Source organism: Salvelinus sp. IW2-2015, linkage group LG4q.1:29, assembly GCF_002910315.2.
Source record: "Salvelinus sp. IW2-2015 linkage group LG4q.1:29, ASM291031v2, whole genome shotgun sequence".
In the NCBI taxonomy this organism is placed as follows: Eukaryota; Metazoa; Chordata; class Actinopteri; order Salmoniformes; family Salmonidae; genus Salvelinus; species Salvelinus sp. IW2-2015.
Genome location: NC_036842.1, coordinates 21,231,768 through 21,248,956, shown reverse-complemented (window position 1 = coordinate 21,248,956; position 17,189 = coordinate 21,231,768). Strand labels below are relative to the sequence as shown.

Sequence of the window (17,189 nt, the reverse complement as noted above, 5' to 3'; positions counted from 1 at the left end):
TTGTACATAGAATTACAGTAGGCACAATGATTATGGCTCTAGATTGCAGGAAAAAGCTGTTTCATCCTTACATACTTTGTGCCCCCTCTAAAATAATGGGTGCATTACAACCATGCATGCATGATTTTCATATGCAAAAAAGCAAAAGTTGACATCTTGGGAACATAGCGTGCTGTATGCATTGTTTCAACTTACCTGTGCATTACTTGATTCTCTACAACCCAAGTCAATGACTCGAGTAACAAAATAATAGTACAAGTCCTAACACATCCAACCCAGGATGTGATTCAATTGAAGCCCTTATAACAATTGTCATGCTCATTTAGCATACTGAACTGTGTGCTATTTAAGCCATACATAGGCCTTCTGTCTGATAGACATTGGATATGCCACAGAGTCCTCCTCTTACATGACAAGTCAAACCAACTAGGCAGGTATTCAAATTGTAGCCTATTGATAAAAGGTAGGGGTTGGAGTGTGCTCATGGTTAAGTAAAGTTGGTTGTGGAGGATGTTTCCTTTTATGTTCCACTTCCCAGGTATGATTCATACAGTTTTAGTGTGGATTACTTTTAATTCAAAGGAGTGAGTAGTAGAGATGAGCGATTAGGCTTTCCCCCACCTCACAAATATTTATGAGCTGACATTCAGTTTCTGTACAATTCACTGGAGAGTGGACATCAAACGGAAAGTGGGCCATAAGTAAACATTTGTGGTGTGACTCATGCCCTTGGTCGAAACTAGGGTTTATTCATTACTCCAAACACAAAAACAAGCGTTTATATTGGTCATGTTCAGCAAACAGGGCGGGACCTACTTGAATCTGTCAAATAGAAATGCTAGTTGTCGTTGCAAAACAGAACGTTTTGCAACTGTTTGGTGTAAGGATTACACCCCTGAACTCATCCACCTACGCTCACGTGGTAGTACACAGCAGCGTGTGCGACTCACCTTCAGTTTCAACGCCACGCCCATACCTGCAGAAACCAGGAAATATAAATATTTGATGGCAGACGAAGTGCTTATTTTGTTACTTCAAAACTCACATTATGTTGGTGGACTATCATATTCGGTATTTAATTGTGCACTTCCATAGCAAACTATCAAATATCCAGAACTTCCATTAGGTAAGTCAAACTTCGAAACTGACATGTCCTTTTCTAACCTAGGTCTGCTTGCTTCTTTTGCCTTATTTGGGCATTACCATTCTTTGCAGTAGCCTCTGTTGCGCTTATTCAGTAGCCTTCTCATGCGCTTAATTCATAAGAAAAACAAAGCTTCTGAAAATAGAGTACAGTTACTACTGACCAGGCTTGGGCGGCTTCAGAGTTTGTCCTTTGTAGCCCACAGCGAAGTGCTATTCTGTTACAATAACGTTACGATTTGTCATACATTCTGAGGCCCCAATGTTGTTGACCCCTCCCGCCCTAATAGTTGATGTATTTATCCACTCTGGCTTTTCTGTTTGGGCAACCAAAACCTATTTAATCTTTAAATCATGTATAACTTATGACCTTTTGTGGTTCACAACAAAGCTGTGAAACCTTTTTGTTGTTGTTGACATAGTCAAATAACTCAAGCATAGCTTGGTAACTTAAAAAACCCCATTAACTACAGGACATGAGGAACTTTGGTAAAAAATAATGCCACTGTTATAGGTGGCACTGTTTATAGGCAGTCTTGCTTAGACCCTCAACTTGAAACTTTGTATGTCGGTGTCTTTCCTCATGGGGAACAAATTTGTCAAATAATTTCCCCCAAAGGTCCGTTAGGAAAGATTTTCCTCCATCTTGGAAAACGTTTGAAAAACTTCTCATTAGCCCAAATAACAACAAATTTGGTATTGATAAATCAAAAATCTGATTTCAGACATTACCATGATGAACCATGTTAAGTTTAGCATAGTTTCCTTGTTTTTTTAAGATATCAATCAACAATTCACTTTTTTGCCAATGTAACACTAATGCTTACATTTAAAAAAATATATATATTTATATTTTCTGGTGGAGTACAAGTCAGACAAACTCCAAATTTGGTTTTTGGGCTCATCACAATAGTCCCTGAAGAGTTTCTGAAAATAAAGTTGATGCATTCAAAGATGGCAATGCTGTGCAATGATGCTCCCCATCCAACCTGACAGCTTGAGAGGATCTGCATAGAAGAAATGGGAGAAACTCCTCCAAATACAGGTGTGCCAAGCTTGTAGTGTCATACCCAAGAAGACTCTAGGCTGTAATTGCTGCCAAAGGTCCTTCAATAAAGTACTGAGTTAAGGGTCTGAATATTTATGTAAATGTGATATTTCAGTTTTTTATTTTGAATACATTTGCAAACATTTCTAAAAACCTGTTTTTGCTTTGTCCATTATGAGGTATTATGTGTAGATTTATGAAGGGAGACATGTCAAAGGAAAAATTATGACCCCCCCTTACTTACATTGCAAGTCCTGAAAAGTAGGTCTTATACTGTGAGATAATTGTCTAGACACATTTTTGCAATTGATGCAGTTTGATTTGAGTATCAGAATGTGCTGGTGGAGTTCTGGTAAGGATGCTTTAGTGAAAAAAGGGTTGGATCACATCCAACTACGTGAATAATTTTAATTGTCTGAGACAAGTTATATCCCGTAACAAATTCTGTCTGCTCAGCTGGCTGTCCTCAGCATTGTTGCTAATTAGGCCAGGTTGGCCTATGTGAAAGCATTTTAGACCATGGTCTAAGCAAAAGTTATAAGCACAAGTATAGGCCCATGATTTCATTCTGGTACCATCATTCTGTTACCGGGTGTTGATCCACTTCACTTACTGTAGTTCAATAACCAAAATAGATTTTTTCAAACTCAAAGTGTCATTATAGCTGACGCCCCATTCTTTCTGCAGACATCTTTTAATCTTAATTCGGGGGTAATGTATTGTGTCATTTAGGAGTCACTTTTATTGTAAATAAGAATATATGTTTCTAAACACTTCTATATTGATGTGGATACTACCATGATTACGGTAATATCTTGAATGAATAATGATGAGTGGGAAAGTTCCAAGACATGCTAACCTTACTTTTTATTGGTAATGGTTAGAGGTTAGCATGTCTTTGGGTTATGATCTTTGACCCTTTGACTTTCTCATTCATCATTATTGACGAGTTAAGGATGATCCACAATCATGGTAGCATCCACATTAATGTAAAACATTTTAGAAACCTTCTGTTCTTATTTACAATACATCTACAATAAATCGTATTTACAAAATTACACAATACATTATTTACATTTACATTTTACATTTAAGTCATTTAGCTGACGCTCTTATCCAGAGCGACTTACAATTTGGAAAGTTCATACATATTCATCCTGGTCCCCCCGTGGGGAATGAACCCACAACCCTGGCGTTGCAAGCGCCATGCTCTACCAACTGAGCCACACGGGACCACATTTTATTATTTACCTTTAAATATCTATTGGGCATAAAATAATTAGAAATGCAGACCATTCCTCTTTACAAAACTGTTTCAGTTCCACAATATTCTTGGTATATCTGGTGTGAACCATCTCTTGAGGTCATGCCACAGCATCTCAAATCGGGATGAGGTCAGGACTCTGACTGGGACACTCCAGAAGGCCTATTTTCATCTGTTGAAGCCATTTTGTTGTTTATTTACTTCTGTGTTTTGGGTTGTTGTCCTGTTGCATCACTTAACTTATGTTGCGCTTCAATTGGCGGACAAATAGCCTTACATTCTCCTGAAAAATGTCTTGATAAACTTGGGAATTCATTTTTCCGTTGATGATAGCAAGCTCTCCAGGCCGTGAGGCAGCAAAGCAGCCCCAAACCATGATGCTCCCTCCACCTTAATTTACAGTTGGGATGAGGTTTTGATGTTGTTGTGCTGTGCCTTTTTCTTCTCCACACATAGTGTTGTTGTGTGTTCCTTCCAAACAACACAACTTTAGTTTCATCTGTCCACAGAATATTTTGCCAGTAGCGCTGTGGGACATCCAGGTGTTCTTTTGCGAACTTCAGACATGCAGCAATGTTTTTTTTTGTGGACAGCAGGGGCTTCTTCCATGGTGTCCTCCCATGAACACCATTCTTGTTTAGTGTTTTACGTGTTGTAGACTCGTCAACAGAGATGTTAGCATGTTCCAGAGATTTCTGTAAGTCTTTAGCTGACACTCTAGGATTCTTCTTAACCTCATTGAGCATTCTGCGCTGTGCTCTTGCAGTCATCTTTGCAGGACGGCCACTCCTAGGGAGAGTAGCAACAGTGCTGAACTTTCTCCATTTATAGACAATTTGTCTTACCGTGGACTGACGTTTTTAGAGATACTTTTGTAACCCTTTCCAACTTTATGCAAGGTCTTCTGAAATCTCTCTTGTTTGAGGCATGGTTCACATCAGCAATGCTTCTTGTGAATAGCAAACTCAAATTTAGTGTTTTTTTTTATAGGGCAGGGCAGCTCTAAACCAACATCTACAATCTCGTCTCATTGATTGGACTCCAGGTTAGCTGACTCCTGACTCCAATTAGCTTTTGGAGAAGTCATTAGCCAAGGGGTTCACATACTTTTTCCAACCTAATGTTTAAATGTTTGTACTCAATATAGACAAGAAAAATGCAATTTGTTATTAGTTTAAGCACACTGTTTGTCTATTGTTGTGACTTAGATGAAGACCAGATCAAATTTGGTCAAATTCATGCAGAAATCCAGGTAATTCCAAAGGGTTCATATACTTTTTCTTTGCACTGTGTGTATATGTAGGTACACAGTACCAGTCAAAAGTTTGGCTACACCTACTTGAGAGAATGCAAAGGGTGGCTACTTTGCAGAATCTAAAGTATAAAATATATTTTGATTTCCTTAACACTTTTGGTTACTACATGATACCATATGTGTTATTTCATAGTTTTGATGTCTTCACTATTCTTTTACAATGTATAAAATAGTAAAATAAAAACCCTTGAATGAGTAGATGTGTCCAAACTTTTGACTGGTAATGTATAGAAGACAGAAGTTTTAAGGGGGGAATGTCCACCAAAGCGGTTTCCAGAGAATTGAATGTTCAATTATCTCACATAATTTTTTGAGAATTTGGCAGAGCGTCCAAGACAACGTCTAACCACTCCAGCCCAGGACCTCCGCATCCGGCTTCCTCACCTGCGGGATCATCTGAGACCAGCCATCCGGACAGCTGATGAAACTGTGGGTTTGCACAACCGAAGAATTTCTGCACAAACTGTCAAAAACTGTCTTGGGAAGCTCATCTGCGTGCTCGTCGTCCTCACCAGGCTCTTGACCTGACTGCAGTTTTGGTGTCGGAACCGACTTCAGTAGGCAAATGCTCCCCTTCGATGGCCACTGGCACGCTGGAGAAGTGTGCTCTTCACAGATGAAATCGGGAAGATGGCAGACAGCGTGTATGGTGTCGTCTGGGTGAGCAGTTTGATGTCAACGTTGTGAACAAGAGTGCCCCATGGTGGAGGTGGGGTTATGGTATGGGCAGGCATAAGCTATGGACAAAGAAAACAATTGCATTTTATGAATGGCAATTTGAATGCATAGTGATACCATGACGAGATCCTGAGGCACATTGTCATGCCATTCATCTGCCGCCATCACCTCATGTTTCAGCATGATAATGCACGTCCCCATGTCACAAGGCTCTGTACACAATTCCTGGAAGCAGAAAATGTCCCAGTTCTTCCATGGGCTGCATACTCACCAGACATGTCACCCATTGAGCATGTTTGGAATGCTCTGGAACAACGTGTATGCCAGTGTGTTTCTGCCAATATCCAGGAACTTTGCACAGACATTGAAGAGGAGTGAGGCAACATTCCACAGACCACAATCAACAGCCTGATCAACTCTATGCGAAGGAGCTGCATCGCGCTGCATTAGGCAAATGGTGGTCACACCAGATACTGACTGGTTTTCTGGTCCATGCCCCTACTTTATTTAAGGTACAGCATCTCTGACCAACAGGTCCATATCTGTATTCCCAGTCATGTGAAATCCATAGATTAGGGCTTGATGAATTTATTTCAGTTGACTGATTTCCTTCTATGAACCATACCTCAGTAAAATCTTTGACATTGTTGCATGCTGCGTCTTATATTTTTGTTCAGTGTATTTCCACACTGAGGTTGGAATAATATTGTAAAATGTATGATAATGCCCTTTTAATGGAAGAGATGTTTTAAAAGATCGCCTGAAGATTCAGACTGTTTTGGTGGGATTTAGTTTTGGCCTGCCTGCTAAATTTGTAAATCGTCCAATAAGAAAGATACAGTATTTCCAAACCTGCCAATAACAGCTAGTGTTCAGTTTTCCCCTCCCCACTCAGACCATTCCCAAACAGTCCTACCAAACAGTCAGTTCTTGCTTGAGAAATGGCTGTTTGCTAAGAAGCTATTTTTGAACATTTTAATTTAAATCAATCACAGTAAGGTACTTAATTGTTACCCAGAAATGATTTGATATTGAGATTAAAAAATAACCACACCCGCATTGGAGTAGGGTCCTATAAAATCTGCGTTGCGGCAAAAGAGGACGGAATCATGGAATCCAGATATTTAAACGGAATTCAACAGTATTAAAAAATGTATTGAACTTAGTAGGAAATCAAATGAATGTATTGAACTTATTTGTGAGTGACATGGCTCTCCGTCTGGCATACTGTATGCATTCCATAGGGACAATGCATAATCAAGTGAAAGCCGATCGAGAAAAATACAACAATAATACTGAAAGTGGTAATTGGTGAGAGACAGGGTCGCAATAAAACAGACTGCTTACGTAAAGCTATAAAGACAATCAAAACATGACAAAACAACTTGCAAACAGACTGGCTACCGATTTAGAAACCACCACCAGTACTGGAAAAACTACCCAATTGTCATACTTGAGTAAAAGTATAGGTATGTTAATAGAACATGACTCAAGTGAAAGTCAGCTAGTAAAATACTACTTGAGTAAAATTATTTGGTTTTACATTTACTTTTGATACCTACGTATATTTAATTGCTAAAATATACATAACATTCCTTATATTAAGCAAAGCAGATGGCACCATTTTCTTGTTATGAAAATTTACGGATAGCCAGGGGACACTCCAACACTCAGACATCATTTACAAACTAAGCATTTGTGTCTAGTGAGTCTGTCAGATCAGAGGCAGTAGGGATGACCAGGGATGTTCTCTTGATAAGAGTGTGAATTTGACTTTTCCTGTCCTGCTAAGCATTCAAAATGTAACGAGTACTTTTGGGAGTCAGGGAAAATGTATGGAGTAAAAAGTACAATATTGTCTTTAGGAATGTAGTGAAGTAAAAGTAGTAAAAAATATAAATAGTAAACTACAGATAACCAAGCATCTTTTATTCTTTTCGCTTATCTGAGCATGTGGCACTCACGCTTGTGGTAGGCATTCGGATGTGGGTATTTTATTATGTTCCCAATTAGCTGCTTCCAATGCAGCCGCTTCTCTTCCTGGGGTCCAAACAGGTAGGCCTACCTGTCTTTTTTTATATTGAGGGTGGTTTGGGTACTTTGCTGGCTTCTGATGTTCATTCATCTCATTGTTATTTTTTGGAACATGCAGAATAGACGCTGTGACTAAAACGTTAACTAGTATAAATAAATGTCGCAACCCAAACACCCATCACCACAAGAGACTTTGCATCACAATGCTCTGGTCAAATTGCATCACTTTGCAGCTTAGGAGATGAGCTGTTTTGATTTGAGGGAAATGTTATTTGATGTAAAACATATTCTCATTCCCCTGTTGTGGTGTCACTGCTTTTCAGATGTCCATAAAGGATTTTCTTAAACCAGTTTAATGCTGAATTCAGTGATTACATCATGTAGAAGACATATTGTGATATTTGGGACAGCATGGTGGAGGGATGAGTGTGTGTGTAGTAATGTGCCATGACACGGGTCCAGCTGGTGAGATTTACAGTTAAAGACTGAACGAGGCCACAGGATTAATGCTTTTGTTCTGCTGACATCCACGCTCAGCAAGAGAGAAGTGAGACACACTTGTGCGCATGTGCCACTGACTACATGGATTAATACTAGAAATGTATTTGATGAGATTACTATAAAGTTTTTGATTCTATGGGACCATGCCTTATTTATTAAGATATTGTTCTGGGAGGTAGTGAGGGTTTTAGATTATAATCCTAGTCATTAGTCAGCACAGTGGAAGCATCCTACATGCTCTTTGTCCCTATGTCCCCTATGCCCTTTAGGCAGTGCCTGCTGCCTGGATGATGCACAATGCATAGCCATTAAAGTTATTCCATGCTGTAGTGTTTTTGTTACCTAACTGGGTATAAATAGTCTGTTATTTATGGGCTTGCTGCTGGTTTGGGGCCCTTAGAGTGCTAAGGGATTTCTGTGCCCTGCTCATTCGCAGTGAAATCTCTTGCTCTCATGGCCCAGCCATATAGAGAGCAGTAATCCAGACATGCAAACTGCTGGGATATAATTCCTATCCAGAGGTTTGTATTGGCTGGCAGTTCTCCAGCTGCATTTATTTATTTCCCCCCTCACGGGACATGGCTGCATGCTGTCAGTGGGTGACAGGGAATGTGAATGTTGAAGTGAATGTTGAAGTGAATAGTCTGCTAGATGGATAATATTTTGGGGGATGGGAGAAGGTATGGTGTGATGATGGAAAGTTGAGTGAGTGAGATGATGATGGGGGGCTATGGGTTTTAATGGGGACTAAACCTACATAGGGATTTTGGGAAAATGGGGCGGTGTACATACATGATCTGTCAGGGCTTCGTACCACAATTATCCCGGCGGCAGCAGCAGTGTTTTCATTAGTGTAATGTTTAGAGATCTCCAGAATTATGTAACAGTGACGCGCTGTCATCCCCTCTGGGCCTGCCCACCGCCAGTAGCATGACTGTTGTCCATTTCATTTCTCTGAGGGGGAAAAAACATCTGTCAGAGCCGACGGTAGGGGACACAGGGCTCGTGATTGCGAACGTAGTAGCAAGTGGGCAGGGCTCAGTGGGTTCAGTGTAGTGTGTATGATGGCAGTGAGCACAGTGGTGGCAGAGATGGTTAGAAGTCAGGGCTGCCTTTCAGAATATTGCGGAGGGAAGTGAGATGTTAGTGGAGCCGTTGTGAGTAGCATGGGGTGTATGTAATGCAGTTGTAAGTGGAGAAACGGCCGAGGGCTCAAATATGAAGTTTAAGAAGTTCATTACCATCATGCAGGCGGCCATGGGCATTGTCCCCCTCAACAAACGAGAGCTCCTACCACCTGGGAGGAAACTCTGGAGACCCCCAGGGTGAGTTAAACTGAGGTGTGCTTATGAGCTTGTATGCATGAAATGAATGTTTGTCTACTGTCTGTATGTAGCTGCTGGTGTATTCAAGTACAAGCATCTACTGTACCTCTACAATATTTGAATCCTTTGCACAAGTATTCAAAATGTTGCCAATATTGCTAGGCGAATCACAAACATGATTTGGAATGTATGTTTCTGCTTTGCTCACCAGATGGTACTAGCCTACATGCTACAGTATGAGCATGTGTGTTGCCATTAGTTACTGCTCAGGTCATGGATGCTGCATTTTGATTGTGACTCTGCTATTGGAGCACAGCAGATGAATGAATGTAGCAGAGATCCTTCCTGTGAGTAGCATGGCTCTCCTTAGCTGGACCAATCCAGCACACAGTCACTCACTGGATCCATTATCAGATCCACTATGGAACCATTCTTTAGTCCATGGCTGCTACTGTATTTATTGTTGCAAATAAAATGTGCAGTGTATTGCCACTCAAGCGGTTACTAAGTTGTCAAGGAAGTTTTTTTTGTTTGCGTGTGTATATTTATGTGACCCCCCCCCTCACTCACTGAGGTTGATGTTGTGGATCAATTATTCATTATACACAACATTGCTCTTAGTAATTCTCCCAAGGTACAGGAATTCCATTTTGGACATGAATGTGTTCTCAGTTTGGAAATGTCCTAATTGTGTGGGTCTCATGCTGACAGAAGCTTGTCTATCGGTTCCCTGCTCAGCTATAACACGGCTAGGGCAGGGGATTGGGGAGTTCTTTGGAAAGGAAAAGTCAAACAACACAAGCTGAGCATTTGGTCAAAGATCACAGCAAGGTCAATCACTTTATTTGTTACTATTCTGACATGAGGTCAAATGGCTGCAGAGCAAATGTTTGGCTCAAGCGCAAACAGATTACAGCTGCATTGAGGCCTTAAGTTTGTGTGTGTGCGCATGCCTGTGCATCAGACTGTGCCTTTGCATGTGTGAGTGTTTGTTTGTCTGGTTGTGACCAGGGCAAGGCTTTGTTTTGTTATGGATTGATATTTGAACCAATACCTTTCACTGTGTTAATGTTTCACTTCAATGGCCCGTCAGCGTTTTAATTCTCTAATGTGGAATGAAATTCATTTCATACAGTTTCTACTCTTTTCAGTTGAGATTTTACATAGGTTACCAATAACAATCCTTTATACAAAGTTTAACTCTATTCCTAATGTTGAGTAATGGTTATTTAAACCCTGCTGTCTCTCCCAACAGGGACACACCCAGTACTGACCAGTCCAACACTGACCTGTTCAGGTCCAGCTGCTCCTGGGATAGGTTCTACTGGACCAAGGAAGCCCAGTACCTGTGTCTCCGTCGACTCTCTGCACCCAGCTACTCTGCTATTCTGAGGGTACCTCATCCTTTCTGCCTACTTTGTATTCTTTACCCATCCTATTTTCTGCCCTAACACTGTGAGCGTGTGTGGTTGGACATATTATTTATGGTGCCATGTGATCTAGTCTTTAAACAGGAAATCCAGAATGGTTATGTTTTAAGTCAGTTGGAAAAGCTCTGATGGATATCTATTGCCTTAGATCTTCCTTCAGTTATTCATGTTCCCCATTCACAAAGTGTATGTATCCAAGGCCTTTGTCCCATTGCCCTATTTAGAAGTTTCTGGTTCTCTCCCCTCCCCCAATGCAAATTTAACCAGGAAGACAGGACTCATCCACATAGAGGCGGTTCAAAGAGAACTCCGAGTGAGAAATTCAGGCCAACCATCACAACACGTATTGTTGTGCTACACTGAACAAAAATATAAACGCAACATGTGAAGTGTTGGTCCAATGTTTCATGAGCTGAAATATACGTCCCAGAGATTTTCCATGCACACAAAAAGCTTATTTCTCTCAAATTGTGTGCCTAAATTTGTTTACATCCCTGTTAGTGAGCATTTTCTCCTTTGCCAATATAATCCATCCACCTGACAGGTGTGACATATCAAGAAGCTGATTAAACAGCATGATCATTACACAGGTGCACAAACTGGGGAGCCAGGCCCAGCCAATCAGAATGAGTTTTTTCCCCCACAAAAGGGCTTTATTATAGACAGAAACACTCCTCAGCATCCCTCCCACCTCTCATCAGACAATCCTGCAGGTGAAGAAGCTGGATGTGGAGGTTCTGGGCTGGCGTGGTTACACGTGGTTGTTAAGCCGGTTGGATGTACTGCCAAATTCTCTAAAATAGAAGTTGGAGGCAGCTTATGGTAGAGAAATTAACAAAATTCTGTTTAATCAGCTTCTTGATATATGCCACACCTGTCAGGTGGATGGATTATCTTGGCAAAGGAGAAAAGCTTACTTCTTGGTAAAATACTCCTTACACAGCCTGGAGGTGTGTTGGGTCATTATCCTGTTGAAAAACAAATGATAGACCCACTAAGCCCAAACAAGATCGTATGGCGTATTGCTGCAGAATGCTGTGGTAGCCGTGCTGGTTAAGTGTGCCTTGAATTCTAACTAAATCAGTGTCACCAGGAAAGCACCCCCACACCATAACACCTTCTCCATGGTTCACCCACACCGCGTCTCACAAAGACACGGCAGTTGGAACCAAAAATCTCAAATTTGGACTCCAGACCAAAGGACAAATTTCCACCGGTCTAATGTCCATTGCTTGTGTTTCTAGGCCCAAGCAAGTCTCTTCTTATTGCTGTCTTTTTTTAGTAGTGTTTTCTTTACAGCAATTCGACCATGAATACCTGATGTGTCTGTTACTTGTACTCTGTGACGCATTTATTTGGCCTGCAATTTCTGAGGCTGGTAACTCTAATGAACTAATGTAACTCCTGGGTCTTCCTTTCCTGTGGCGGTCCCCATAGCGCCTGATGATTTTTGCGACTGCACTTGAAGACATTTTCAAAGTTCTTAATTTTCCGGATTGACTGACCTTCATGTTTTTAAAGTAATGATGGACTGTTATTTCTCTTTGCTTATTTGAGCTGTTCTTTCCATAATATGGACTTCTATTCTATTTTACCAAATATAACTATCTTCTGTATATGATCCCTACACAACTGATTGGCTCAAACACAACTGATTGGCTCAAACGCATGAAGGAAAGAAATTCCACAAATTAACTATTAACGATGCACACCTGTAAATTGAAACGCTTTCCAGGTGACTACCTCATGAAGCTGGTTTAGAGAATGCCAAGAGTGTGCAAAGCTGTCATCAAGGCAAAGGGTGGCTACTTTGAAGAATCTCAAATATAAAATATATTTTGATTTGTTTAGCACTTTTTTGGTTACTACATGATTCCATATGTGTTATTTCATAGTTCTTATGTCTTCACTGTTATTCTACAATGTAGAAAATAGCAAAAATAAAGAGAAACCCTGGAATGATTAGGTGTTCCAAAACTTTTGACCGGTTGTGTATGTGTGCCTGCGTGTGCGCGCTATGCAGAAATCTCTCCGCCATTTCCTGGTTGCTAAAATTTGAATAGTTCACCTAATTTCAGGTTGTGACAAAACAAGCAGCAAGTATAGTGTAGAGCAGCCAAACGCAACTGGCGGTCCGAGTCCTGACCCAGAGAACAGTCAATCCGGATGGGACAACATATTGCATTTTGTTATATTAAAGTCAATACATTATTTTTTTGACAGCATTATAAAATCTACCGGGCGCAGCGGCCTCTTCAACTCAGCAACCTCTCACTCTCTCTGTGTTGCCAACTCCTGTGTTGCCAGCTATTGGCTGTCCTAAAAGTCGCTAAATGACGCCATCACATAATTTGCATAATTGGCCATGTGCATGTATTTGTTATGGACGCTGTAGGAGAGAGGAATAATGTTGTGGGAGAGACAAAATGTGAGTAAAAAACACCCTAAATATGTTTAGAACTACAAATGAACTTTCTTCTGTCGATTCTTGTTTTTTTTAAATGTCACAATTCCAACCCTCCTCCTTTATCCGGGCTTGGGACCGGCAAAAGTGACCCAAAAGGGGCACTCTGCAGAGTTACTTCGTTTTTAATTTAATTTTTAAAAAATTGTTTCGTTTTCTTAATTTGGTTTGGTTTTTAACCTTATGGTCCACTTAGGAGCCTACAACAAGTCACAGTAAAACATGAACATTTTTAACCATAACATAAAAAATAAAAAAATTGTATACACTCTAAATGGACCAAAAAGAGACAATAGAAAAAACTGTCAATGGCAATGTGAGAAAATTATGGTAACTAGTCTGGCCCTAATTCAGGTAAAAAATAAAATAAAAATTATGTAAGCCACGGCGGGATCAGCCAGCGGCGGCTTCCCGCATGCGCGATTCATTTGCAGTCTGGATGAGGAGGGGTGAACATCTCCTGCTCTGACTGCAGCTGGGAGGGACTGGGCCGCCGAGTGAGTGCTTTGGGACGGGGGTGGGGCCCACGGCAGCACCCGCTGCTCATTGAGAAGAGTAAGAACGATATGTGCTTTCACGTCAGAGTCTCCAATAACACCAGAAAAAGTCGCTAGATTTGTCGCTAGTCGCTTTTTTGAAAATCTGTCGCTAGAGTGGTCTGAATAGTTGCTAAATATAGAGACAAAGTCGCTAAATTGGCAACACTGCTCTCTATCGAAGCAACGCCCACCTCTACTAGTGCCTACTAATCCAACCGCGTGGTTATGAGCAAATACAAGAGGCCACGTCTTACACAATCACATTAATTCAAATATCCTTTGTGGAACCTTGGGACAAGCAGGCAGAAAGAAGCAGATTTGACCGCAGTTCAACTGTAAATATGAGAGAATGAGCTTTGTTTACCAGTATCTTTGTTTAATATGGCTTGTTAAATAAAAAATAAAGTTAAACCATATTCAAAGACGAGTGGACGGAACAGTATTCATTCATTCTCCCTGCAACTAGCACAAAACCAATGTGTCCGTAGCTCTTGTGAAAAGTGTCAATGTTAAGTGCCATTATCACACCAGACATAGTAAATTCGATCAGATGTATCCCCTGAACACGGAGGTGAGAAAAAACAAGATTAATTTACTCAAATCCCACACAAGTCCTTGTCAATTCCCTGACAGCCCAACAACGTGCAATGGAGTGTTCACTGAGGATAGCTTGGGTTTTGGGGGAGAACAACTTTTTCAGATGCTGAGATGGTAAAATAATGCGTATGTGAAGTTGCTGACACCTTGCTTGAAGGTAAACTAAAAGATGAGCTCATGGAAAAGATCTAACTGATCCCAATGTCAGATTCCACAGCAATGAGGAGAACTGAAATTTTGGCTGAAGATTTACCTTAATAGCTTGAGGCCATTCAGAGTTAAATGCATGGTGCATTCTGAATGGCATCATGTAGTGGGATCTGTTTGATCTTTTCCATGAACTCATCTTTTAGTTTACCTTCAAGCAAAGGTTTTTGCATAGACAATTATGCAACCACTTTTGTTCTTCAGCATGTGTACATTCTAAATTAGTTGTAATTCAAATTCTTAGTCTCATTTAATCTACAGACCTGTTTGTTACTATGCTGTACCACACTGCCAACAAAGGACGATATCCATCAGGACCTTTGCCACCAAGGAAATTTGTCACTAGACCTTCTGAAATAGTAGTTGAGTACCCCTGGTGTAAAGCATCATTGTACCATCGAAACCATTATGAAATGACTTTTCCATAACCACAAATATTGTATTTTCAGCTGTTTGTACACAGCTTGTGTACAAAACTGATAGTAAAAAAACTAAACTTAAGCATGCGCACATAGAAGAGAGATGCCACTTCTTAGACTTGCTTTCTATAATGACAGATCTATACCTCATATTTCTATGTGAATGTGGTTGCTTTCAGTAATTTGGAAGGATCCATTTTGCCAGAAAATTGACAGCATTCCAAGCAAAAATGAATGCGTGTTTTACTTTTTTTGGGTACAAGTAAAATACACATTTGAGCATTGCTATCAGTTATTTGATTCTTTGTTGTAGCAATGGACTGCAATTGCTCTACGTATTTGTCGAGATGAAAATATCGAGACCACTTAGGTTACCCCATCTTGAATTGGTACATCCTAATACGGTCTTCCCTTTCGGCGCTCTCTGATTCACTCAATTTGCTGGGTTGTTTTACTGATAATTTCAAAAACATGGGAAAATATTTGGAATATTATATTGGATAGGCTACATGTTACTTTTAACAATAGTCGTTGCCGAATTTCCTTTGTTTGAATCACAAGAAAAGTGGTCTCTGGTTTGAAAGTGCATGATGCCCGTAAATGGAGGGAGACTATTCAGTCTTAGCAGATATGAGACACATTATTTCAAAGTAAGTAAAACCAACGATTCTAAGGTCCATTATAAATGATTCCTTATTGTTTAATCATACTGTTGCAATGTTCATTTCGCTGACACACACTAGAGCACAAATGTTTTACAAAGTTTCAAGTCTGTCACGGGACCCTTACTGGAATGTTTCCACCTGCTGCTGCTAACGTTACATAGTATCACGAAGGAATGAGTTCACTCGTAGCAACCATCAAAAGGCTGTGCCTGTCAACTTTTGCAAGCCACGTTGTGATATTCCGTATGAAGTGAAGATATTACTTAATATGGTGTTTGAAGTCATTGCACAATGGGCAGTCAAATGTATAATTCAGTAAAAATTCATTCACGATTGCGTCTGAACAAGGGTGGCAATATTTGGGAGTCACCCCCCCCAAAAAAATCCTACTAGTGTTTTTAATGGATTGCTGTTGGTAGAAGTTACCTACCCTGAGGTGATATACAGTGTAGTTATGATCCTTTTTTAATGTTCCAGTGTATTTAATAGACAGTGTGTAGTCACTCCATGTAATGTGGCTGTACTGCAAGTAGAGGGCGTACTACAACAAAACAATCTAGAGTGGATTAGACTGATGGCTAGGATGGCTACCCTAAAGATAAAACCACACTACATTCCATCTCTCTGCCTGGAGGTATACACACTACAGACCCCCAGACTCCCACGCTCTGGTCTGCTATCTAGTATCCACGCCGATTCCAATTTTCTTGTCTCTCCCTTTTTTTTATCATGGTGGATTTTGCAATATCCTCCATGTGTGGCTATATCCTCATTCCTCACTTAATCACAAGTGATTTACAATGTAGTTCTACTAGTCTGTAGAACACCTGTGTGTCAATATATGCTCATTCTATATTGAGTCATAGCAATAGTCCAGGGGTTTATTCACTAGGAACCAAACACAGAGGACTAGCCTGTACTTTCCCAATAAGAAAGGTTAATTTTCGCGGCAAAAGGTTTGCTAGTGTGCACTAATGAATACACCCCGGTCCTCCCTGACCACTCCTTATCTGTCCTGTGAGTCCAAACTTCTAAAAGTGGATTATGATCTGTCCCATCCTCTGTCAGCCAGAGTGATGCCCCCATTTCTAAAAGCCTGGGCTGGAGATGTAAGCAGCACAGGGATTCGGCTAAGTACTTCTTAAAACCTGCGCTCTCAGATTGGCTGTGTGCCCCCGTGTGTTTTTTAAAGTATGTAGTTAAAGCGTTTGATTTTTGGTATGTGTGAGTATTTGGGTTAAATCCTTACACACACAATTGCATACTCATTTGTATGTGTGTGTGTGCGATTAGGTTGGTGCGTTATTTTGTGTGTGTATTTTAATCATCAGCATGGTCGTGTGCGATTGTGTAAACACACAGTCTGTGGATGGTGGGATTTGCGCTGAATGTAGGCCAGCAGAATCCAGCTTACTTCAAAGCTAGGCAGGCAGACCAAAGCAGGGTGTTGCGGTTACTGCTGGTGCTGCTGTGGAAATGGAGGAGGTAGAATCGTAGCAGCCAGAGCAGCGCATCAGTGGAGGTAGAGGAGCAGAGGAGGAACCATGAAGACTGTCCTTC

The 17,189-nt window shown here is 40.6% G+C and overlaps 1 protein-coding gene across 7 annotated transcripts in view; it reads left to right on the top strand.

Annotated features, from left to right (window-relative positions):
* Positions 1-961: 961 nt before the first annotated feature.
* LOC111961646 (tight junction protein ZO-2) overlaps positions 962-17,189 on the top strand; it is a 39,291-nt gene continuing 23,063 nt past the window's right edge. For 3 of the 7 annotated variants that reach the window (XM_023984068.2, XM_023984066.2, XM_023984065.2), the window contains exon 1: positions 15,353-15,614. In XM_023984068.2, the coding sequence (XP_023839836.1) occupies positions 15,552-15,614 (63 nt within the window). In that variant the 5' untranslated portion in view covers positions 15,353-15,551. Of the gene's footprint in view, positions 1,127-10,563; positions 10,703-13,060; positions 13,167-15,352; positions 15,615-17,189 lie in introns of those variants that run through there. The other 4 variants (XM_023984067.2, XM_023984071.2, XM_070442255.1 and 1 more) reach the window with 4 other exon arrangements.